The sequence below is a fragment of the Centroberyx affinis genome, unplaced genomic scaffold, assembly GCF_046629955.1.
Source record: "Centroberyx affinis isolate AG114_WGS23_722 - 3 ecotype Tasmania unplaced genomic scaffold, CSIRO-AGI_Caff_v1 ptg002635l_1, whole genome shotgun sequence".
NCBI lineage: Eukaryota > Metazoa > Chordata > Actinopteri > Beryciformes > Berycidae > Centroberyx > Centroberyx affinis.
This window is the reverse complement of record NW_027280828.1, coordinates 419,864-429,717: the sequence shown is the minus strand read 5'-3', so window position 1 is coordinate 429,717 and position 9,854 is coordinate 419,864. Positions and strand designations below refer to the sequence as shown.

The 9,854-nt window shown below is 42.8% G+C and overlaps 1 protein-coding gene across 1 annotated transcript; it reads right to left on the bottom strand.

The window, feature by feature from the left end:
• Positions 1–1,177: 1,177 nt before the first annotated feature.
• Positions 1,178–7,717, bottom strand: LOC139657173 (short transient receptor potential channel 2-like). The gene is made up of 13 exons (XM_071534930.1): positions 7,703–7,717; positions 6,621–7,313; positions 6,328–6,528; positions 6,050–6,214; positions 5,742–5,916; positions 5,444–5,644; positions 5,202–5,364; positions 4,900–4,992; positions 3,434–3,626; positions 3,177–3,304; positions 2,989–3,061; positions 2,746–2,878; positions 1,178–2,109 (listed from the first exon to the last, which is right to left on the bottom strand). Exons 1-13 carry the CDS (start codon positions 7,715–7,717, stop codon positions 1,178–1,180), a joined length of 3,165 nt encoding a protein of 1,054 aa, XP_071391031.1.
• Between the last annotated feature and the right edge of the window lie 2,137 nt (positions 7,718–9,854).

The following is a 9,854-nucleotide window of genomic DNA, read 5'->3' as shown; positions in this document are numbered from 1 at the left end:
TACTCAGTTAGTGTTCCTTAAAGCATTGGTTAAATAAAGAGACACAGAAAAAAAGTATGTTCAATGTGTTTTAATTGTTTTAAAAAGTAAATTAACAATTCAACATAAAGCTGCTTTTTCTGCATATTTTCTTGTGAGATTTGAATATCACATAAAGAGAAAGCAGTCACCAGGTTGGCCTAGGGGTTCTCATACAAATGATTTTTCAGGCATTTTTCACTTCTATTGAACAGTACACTTTGGAAAGTGGCAGTGAAGAGAGGGGGTACCCCACTGGACTCAAGCCCACAATGCTTTGAGGCATTTCCCCCAGTCAATTGAACCATGAAGCACCCCATGCCATTTTAAATGTTTACTACTAATATATTATATTTTAATATGGATTTTCATATTGCAAAGTAACCCTACTTTACTACCACAGATGCTCAGGTGTATCAATGTAAATTATGTGCTATAGTAAACTGATCGCTAAGTTGACTTCTGCATGCTGAACATGCTGAATGACTACACCAACGTTTTGTTTGACCTTCATCATCATCAATCATCTCTGTGTCTCCACTAGATAGCTCTGTCCGGTGCGCATGCAGTACAGACAACTAGCATTATCCTAAAAGTGAGAAAATGAGAACTTGAAGCAGTTCTAAGGTTGGATGGTGAGTGTTTGGATTTGCCAAAAATGCAGTCTTTCTGCTTTCAACGGCAGAAGATCTCCCTTTCCCACAAAACTTTGAGTGTATCTTGTTTTGTTTACTACAATGGTGTATTAGGGCCATAGGTGATTTTTTCCAGAGAAAAAACTCTTGGCAACTCTCATTTCTGAGATTAAAATAAAACATTTCTGACTTTAATCTCAGAAATTCTGATTGCTTTTTTCTCAGAATATTACCTACCTACATACCTACAATGGCCCTAATATGCTGTGTTTGTGGTGTTGATTCATAATGAATGTACAGGCCACAGAATGAAAATCAAGATTGGATTACTACAAATTCTATCTGCATACTTTAAAGATAATGCTAGTCGCCTGTGATTACTTAACAGACTGTATGCTAAAGAGTTAGCATGCACACCAGACAGTGCTATCTACTGGAGACACAGAGATGATTTTGGCACCAATCCTCTCATCACCAAACTCCCAACAAGTCTGTGTCGTCCTTTAAGCGGAGCGCCACTGAGGTTAGGGTCTTACGGGCGTCCCATCGATGGACCCCTCCCCTTCCTGGGAACCAAAGCCTGTGTCCTGGGAGCTGCTGCTGCCTGTTGGGGAGGGAACCACTTTCATGGCTCCAGGTTTCTCGGTAGTCTCCCTGACACCGGCCTTCTCTGTTGTGTTATGCTCAACCTTTCTACCCTTCATCCACCTCGCCTCCACTTTTTTTTCCTTCAGCTCCATGTCTTTGATCTTCATTTCTACCTCTTTCACGTCTGCTATGTCTGTCTTTTCATCATTGACACTGATGCCTGCAGCTTGTTCAGCTGTTTTCTCTGTGTGTTTATCATTCCCCCCCTTGAGCCTCTCTCCTCCCCTTCTTTCTTCTCCGTCACCTTGTGTGCCCTCAGCTTCTGCCTTTTCTTCTATTTCCTTTACAAAACTTGTCTTTCTTTCCTTCTCTTTCACCTCAATGTCAGTATTTTCCATTTTTTCAGCTGACACGTTTTCTTTTCCCTCTATCCACTTCTCTCCCAGCTCTCCTTTTGCTCTGCCCTCCTCCATTTTCACAACATCAGAGTCTGCTACCTGCTTTGATCCCTCCGCTCCGCATTCACCCAGCTCATTCTTTCCCTTCTGTTTCATGTCTGTCTGCGGCTTTGCATCTACTGATTCTAGCTTTTCTTCATCCGCCTCCCTGTGTGGCTGCATAGCCCTCTCTTCTCCTCCACAGTGCACTGTGACTTGAAGTGGTGTGTGTTTGTCCTCTTGTCTGCTGTTAAAACCCCTGAAATTGTTCTTGGCGCCGATGATGTATTTCCCCAGGATGGAGGAGCCATCCTTGCTGGGTCCATCTCCTGCAATGTGGCCCTCATCCACCAGAAGCTGCTGGACCAGTTTCATTTCATTGTGCAGCCTGCCGACCAGTTTGCTCAGCTCTGTGATCCGGTTACCGATGTCTGAGGGAGGAATAAACCAATCACAATACAGCAGTATGCATTTAATTTGAAATAACTGTATTTCTAAGGCTGCTGGCTTGAACAAAACACTTTCCTATTTAATGAGACAAACCCTTTCACAGTGTTACACCAAGGTAGCAGGAGGCGTACCATGGGGTTGGACACGACCGCAAGAACACAGTTATATTTTTACCACTCTTTTTCCTGTTCTGCAGGTGAGTGTTACCACAACACCTCAGTTATGGTGTCAAACTCATCTTGAAATGTGGAAACCAAAGTCATTGTTTTCTTATCTATCTTGCTTCTGTCTGTCAGGCACTGTTGAGACTCTTCTAAAGTTGCAGTGACACACTCCAGCATATTCCAAATAAAGGCAAATTTTTAAAACTATATTCAGCAACAGTAGTGCAATATTACTGCAAATGCTGTACTGCTAATGATTTTCTCTCTTCTTTAAATAGTTTTTTTTTTTTTTGCATTTTTATCTGATAGTTAAACGTTAAAGATGGGAGGGATGGGACAATCTGCGACAAGGGTCACAGGCCAGATTTAAACCCTATACGTCTTGGGGTACATGGTATGTGCCTCTAACCATAACAGGCCATAACAGGTTATGCAAGTCAGTGTCATGGCTACCTTTTCTTTTGGTCTCCTCAAACTCCCGGCGAGCCGACTCAATGTAGCGCTGCACCAGAGCCCTGATCACCTGCTGCCGGTACGGCATCTGGCTCTCTCCACTTCCCCTGCCATTCACTCCCTTCCCATTGGACTGAATGTTAACATATTACAGAATACAAACAGCAACAAAGGGTATCTAAGAGGTTAACATTGTTTTTACTATAATTGCACTAATTATGTTAGCAATAAACAGAAACTTACCATAGAGGCTATCGGGGGATATTCTTTCTCAGATGTACAGTTACAGCAGCAGCAGATTCGCCTAAAGATTCCCCTGGAACAGAATTTAAAAAACAAACAAACAAATAAATGAGGAACTTGCCTTGCAGATTGAAGGTGTTTTGAAGCTGTTCTTGGAGGAGATTGGCAGCAGACACAGTATATCTCACCTTATTAAGTAAAAGGCGGCTTTGGGAGAGGGGATGATGTTGAAGGGCACAGGCATGGTGAGGCCCTCTCGGAAGTAACTGAGATACAGCTTTGATCTGGCAAATTTCCACTCTACATCCGCATCATCCTGAGGAAAAATGGATGGGATGTCAGTGCCTTTCTTTGTTTACTGCTTTTAGAGAAGAGTGAGTGCTGTGAATGTGCAGGCGGGACATGAAAGCATCCCTTTGCTCCTGAATGGGACTCTTTAACTTACCTCAATTTTCTGAAAGGAGTTGGTGATCATAGCGATAAGCATGTTGAGCAGGACGATCACGATGACGAGTGTGAAGATCCCATACAGGATCCTGCCTACAAACTCTGCCACCACAAACTCTGGCATGTCCACATAGTCCTGGTTCGCCACGCCAAACATGGTCCAGAACAGGAAGCGGAAGGTCTCATTAAACCTGCAGGAGTTGGATCAAGAGTATTATCATGATGACACTGTTCAAACCCTTATTTTACTAGGCATAATGATGAAGCACACATTGTTATTTACAACTGTCAGTAAATAGATAGATAGTTGCAGTCTAAAACTGCATTTATGGTAGAATGCAAGCTGTTTCTTCAAGCTGAAGAGAAACAACATACAGGAGGTTTGCCACTTCTTTTGGGTTTGAGTGTTTGAGTGAATGTTATTTTGTGCAGTGGTATCCTGTGTTTAAACATTTTTGTAAGTACTTGCTTGCTGTAATGATGCATACATTTTCTCTACATTAATGGCAGTTTTATAAAGCCATTCTTCAGTTACATTTCACTGGCTTACTGCCTGCATGTAGGCCTCATCAAAAGCTCACCTCCCATGAACCTCTCAAACTCAGGAAACTTCATGTTGTAGCCAATTTTGATGTGTGCTATATGTTGTGTGTGGTAAGTTGTGTAAATGTTGCTGCAGCTACTTCACCTGCACACTAGATGGCATAGGCAGGTAATCACAGTAGTCACTTAGCCTACATAGGGGAGTCACAGGTGAACAGCTGCAGGGAGTTAGGAATTGAGGAAGCCACACAGTTTTTCAACCGTGTGTTGTTTTTTTTTGGTCCTGTCGTGTTGTTAGGTTTTTTTTTGTTTTGTTTCATATTTACAAGCTGGTTTTTATATAATTCATTCAGTGCACCCGGCCTTTGTAGATGACTTTAAATCTATATATATAAATAAAGTGTCAAACGCATATTCCATGGCAGACCTCATTTTTTGCACCAACACGCGTTGGAAATGCCTTCAAATTCCCTCAAGTGGCCTTTTTTGTTGTTCGATTGCCACTACACTTCAAATGTAAGGAAATAGAAAGTAAGCGTATCTCACAATGGGAGAGATAGTACAGTGTAACTAATTTTATCAGTTTTTTGCATTTGTTGTTTGTTTGTTTTTTTAAATCTCAATGAGACTTTATCTGGTTAAATAAAGGTTAAATAAAAAAAACAACAACAACGGTTAAATGACAAACTGACCAATATAAAACTAAAGCTGCAGCCTAGACCGCAGGACAGGATCCTCGTTCATGCAAAAAGTGATCATCAGTAATTTCATAATAATTAACAGTTAATAAATAACACACATGCTGCGCAAAAACACAAAGTAACCAGCAATTTTGTGGTCTCTTATTCACCTCTCTAACCATGATAGGACCATTGAGTTGAAAGAACAGTATCTAGGTAGCTGAACATCTTATATTCTTACCTGCCAAGATGAGGAGAGATGACATAAGGAACGTAGACATTGTTGATGCCACAGAGGAAGGCTGTTCCAATGATCATTAATATAAACATGAATCTAAAAAAAAAAAATCAGTTTTGTAAAATATATACAGCAGTATCACACTAATACTAATAGCTACCAATGTTGTTGACTTGAGAATATTGTTTACATGTATTATAGTGTGCACTGAATTTCCTTCAGGGTAAAAATGGTTATACAAACAGAAGTGTTTCATGCAGGAGGTACATATATATACTGAGTTGCTGTTGAGGCAGTGCTCTTACCTCATCATATCATCGATCATCTTCCCTATGGAGATCTGCAGTGTCCCCAGAGACTCCTGGGCTGGCAGGATATAGGCCAGCCGAGTGAAGCTCAACATGCTGGTCACTGCAAACAACACCTCTGCGATCAGCTGGGGGTCTTCCTGATGCCACTCCTCACGCACTGTGGGACAACACAGACCAGTTCAGCATAAGAAATGTTAAAACTTCTAACAGGTATTTGGATGAACTCATTTCCTCACCTGTCTGGGTGAAATAGACACACTCCTCTGTCCCGTTAGGATCGTGGCAGAGGAAGTAGCCTTTGAGCATGATGAGCACGCGCAAAGCAAAAGAGGCCAGGTACATGCTGAGCACCATCATGTCCAAGCAGTTCCACCAGTCCAGGAAGTAACTTCGCAGCCCCTCAATCCACACCTCCTTACATTCATACCAGAAGAATCCTACATGAGACAGCACAACATGGAGCCTAAAACTTCCTTCAAACCATTTTTTCAGGCATGAGTTTATTATGTATGCCAGTGGAGACGGTGAACCTACCAACCACCCACACCATGTGGAATGAGCTGTGCAGGATGTTCTGCTGCCGTGAAGCAAATTTGTCTCGATACATCTCCATGGTTATTGACTCTCCCAGCAATGTGATGAGGAACCACAGGTAGGAGGCTGAGTGAAGCAGGAACTTGATCACAGGAATCTTTAGTAGTTTTCCTACCTGGTAAAAAAAACAAACATGACATCAAGATCTTGAGGCATCGTACATGGGCAACTTTACCAACACCTGACCAGCATTATTTTCTATTATACAAACAAGTTATCCCAGCATGGTGATTTTTGGGTAATATGACCTTTGACTTAGGTGCGATCCAGTAGACGAGGCAGAGGAGGGGCATGGTGAGGAAGATTCCCACGGAGACGAGCAGCTTCCAGGCCGTCCTGCTGCCTCTCCAGCCTGCCAGGTTCCCACACCAGATGGATGACAACACCTGCTGGCAGATAGGGTGTGCCACGAACTGCACACAAGACATACATGCATACACATACATAGGGGGCGATTAATTGTGACAAAATATATCTCTTAATGTCTTAATTTCTCTGGTTGACAGCAGTTCCTCTATCTAGCTACCTGCTTCTGGTTGTAGTTGACAGCGAGTCGCAGACGGGACAGGTTGGGGATGCCCTGCTCGAAGGCCTGCTGGGCTAAGGCGTCCTGGCTCTCGTCTCCGCAGCTGTTCAGAATAGTGGTCACCTCGCTCTGGTTGCGGCACATCCCCAGCAGCTCCACAGCAAACTCCTGACACAGCTCCTCCAGGCCCAGGTACTGAGGCTGAGGAGGAGAGGCACCACAGCGTCATCAACAAACACCACAAACAACACGACCTGAACTGCGAGTGGGAATAGCTGCGAGCGCCGTCAGACCTTGAACTCTGGCTCTTTCTTGGAGAGCTTGCGGAGTTCTTTGCTGAGGCTGAAAGCGCTGAGCATGGCGTCGTCTGAGGTGATGGACAGGTAGGCACGGCTGGCGATGCCGCGGTAGGTGTTGATGCGGGACAAAGAGAACTTCAGGAGGTCGTACTGCCGGCCGTTACGACACTCCAGACAGGCACAGGAGATCTTGTGCGGCCACGGGATGATGTGACCTTTTTGGGTGAGCATGGTGACTATTTCGTACAGGTCCTTTTGGCAGGCTAAGGTCAGAGGGGTCACCCCGGGGGCAAACTGGGAATTGTCAATAGAGTGGTCAAAGATGGCCTGAGAGAAGGAACGCACGTCCATCTTGTTGCCTTTCTCCTGGTCCAGGCGGTCCAGCAGACGCTTGACCACTCGGGGCTGGTTGGTGTCCACGGCAACGAGCAGCGCCTCGTGAATCTGCCGGAAGTCAAACTTGACCCCCTGTAGGAGGGCGTCCATGGTGCCCTCGCTGCCCAGGCGGATGGACAGGTTGAGGGCCTCCCTCCACTGGCGGTCTTCAGAGTCGTCCAGCTGGCGGATGATGCCATCACCCGTTTTCAGCAGTCCACACACCAGCTCTGATTTCCCTTCCTGGATGGCGCTGATGAGCTCCGGAGGGAACTGCATCTTCTTGTTCACAATCTCGCGCCATTGTTCTGGCTGAGGGAAACAGAGAAACACAGGACAGTTACACCAGTATGAGGTGTCTGTTTTCACAACTTCATGATGAGATGAAAACAGACATCAGAAAATAAGGAAACTGCCAATGTGATTAAATAAGAGGTAATGGATGTGTGAATAAAACAGCAATAAAAATTTGTAGGTAAGGGAAGTGCAAAGAATCATAAGTGCTGTAATGTACATATTAGAAAATGAGTACATGATATAAGCTACATTTTATGACAGATTCTGTCAATGCTGTTTGAAGAAAACAACTGATTAATAAAATATACAAATGAACCTCATGACACACATATTGCATCAAGTATTAACTTTGACCTATTTCATGACAAATTCCATAAACTATGTGTAAATAAAATTGTTCTTACCGTGAGGTTTTCCATTCCTGATATAAAGACAGCACAAATTTGAGTGATGATCCTAACGCAAAAACAGAATCACATTCGCTGGAGACGTAAAATATATTTTCCCAGCTATTTTTGCTGTTCAGAGATGAAGATGAAAGATGAAGATTTCAGCAGGCTAAGCAGATTGCACAAGCATCTTCAGTAAGAAGAGAACTGAGCGCTCTGGAGCCCTGTGATCATGTGCTGTCGGCTGACTGCATGGAGTCAGCACCCACAAACTAAATAACACATTTCAATCCCCATGGGGCAAGGCCAATTAAAATGTAACCGTTTCAGAGTGTTTCATGCTTGGCTAGGCCCAAACCAGAGACCGTCCCTGCATTCAAACAGGAATTAACTCTGCGCTCCCCAGTGGAAACAGCACCATGATACAATTAAGGAAGCTGTTACTGAACAGGCAGCAGCTGTCATCGCTCCCCAGAGGAGCTGCAAGTAGTTGGAAAAACAAGGAGCAGCAAGTAAAAGACACAATGATTATTTTTTACTATCTATTCTTCTCTTCATGCAGTTCAGTTTCTAAAATAGGCATGACACATTCTCATTTTTACGTCTTGAGGTTTCTTTCATGTCTTCTTCAGTCTTGCTTTTGTACTTTTAAATCTCTTAATATGCTCTTGGCAAGAATCACTTTATATTGTCTTGTCTATGTTTTGAGAGGCTTCTCTGATATTGTTGACGTCTCTTCATCAGTGTAGAATCTTTTATCTGACAACCTCCCCTTAACAACTAAAATGATTCTTTCATTTGCACTTTACTTTCATCCTAGTCCATTTTATATTATCATTCAACTTGGCAAGCAGCTTTTATTGTAGTCATAGATAGATCGTCCTGATGTGTTTGGGGGAAATCCCTCCCCACACCCTTTCTCCTAAAACCGCTTTAATGATTATTTACTTTGCCATAGTGAATGCTAGATAGGGGAGACTGTGCACCCTGCCATGATATCAGCTTCCAGGACCTGCCTATGATATGCAAATGTTGTGAAACATATTTGTATAGGGCTGACACAGATTTTTGATGATACTTGGCACACCAAAGGAATTTAATGTTACCCTCAAAGCCAGCCAAGTGAATCTTTCAGATTTTTCAAATGTAGATGTGCTTGGTTGCTTCAAGGAGCAACAAACGTCTTCATGGAGCAAATAATAAGTCTGCCTGACTGTCTGCAAGTGCTGAAACACATGCAAGTATAATTTTGCACAGCAGAGGGGGGAAAAGGACCACTGTAGGCTTTAGTCAGATCAAACTAGTACTCAAGTGTGTTGAAAACCTCATTGATTGAATCAGGGTAATCAGGGTATGTAAAAAAGTTGTCTTATCTGCATTGAATTTGCATTGATTGATTGCATTAATTGAATCTGAGCTGAGGTGAGACAATTTAACAGCGCTGGCACTGGTTCGCATGTGTACAGTCTTATGCCTTTGCAAAATGTCCAATGACTTTTCTTTTATTCATAGATGCTGTCAAAGTCCAGGCTGTTACTGATCTACAATCATTGATCAAATTTGATAATTGAAAAATGACCAGGGATCGTTTTGGTTCTGAACACAACCAGGAGATGGTGCAAGTTGACACTTAACCTCCCGGTACTCAAGCTACAACCTGAACTGTTCCACTTTCAGTTCAGTTCCGGCTCCCACAAATCCATCTATAAAGTTATTCATGGGCTCCTCTTCAACTAACTCTGTCTCAGGCTTTCTGCAATTTTAACCAGATTCTCCTGTACACGTTTGTGTAAAACCTCCCAGTTGTGGTTTTCAAACGACACATTTTCTTTATGGGTTTGCTTGTACTACCATTAACAAACTTCTGCAAAAAAGGCAGTCCTAACGTTGGTACTCAACAAATCTCTCACGAGCCCAGACAGTAGAGCTTGAGAACGAGAAGTGACAAGTGTGGCACAAAATTCCTGAAAAACAATTTTGTCATATACCTTTTTCAAAACCAAATTAACATGGAATTAACAAATTAACAAGGCTTTTTCCTAAAAGATAACAATCAGGGAATCTGTTCACACTGTCCATAAGAGAAAATACAAACCAAAGGGAAACCAATAGCCTCAGATGGAAAGTTGGAATAAAAACAGTATAGTTCTGAAGAATAGACATGTGG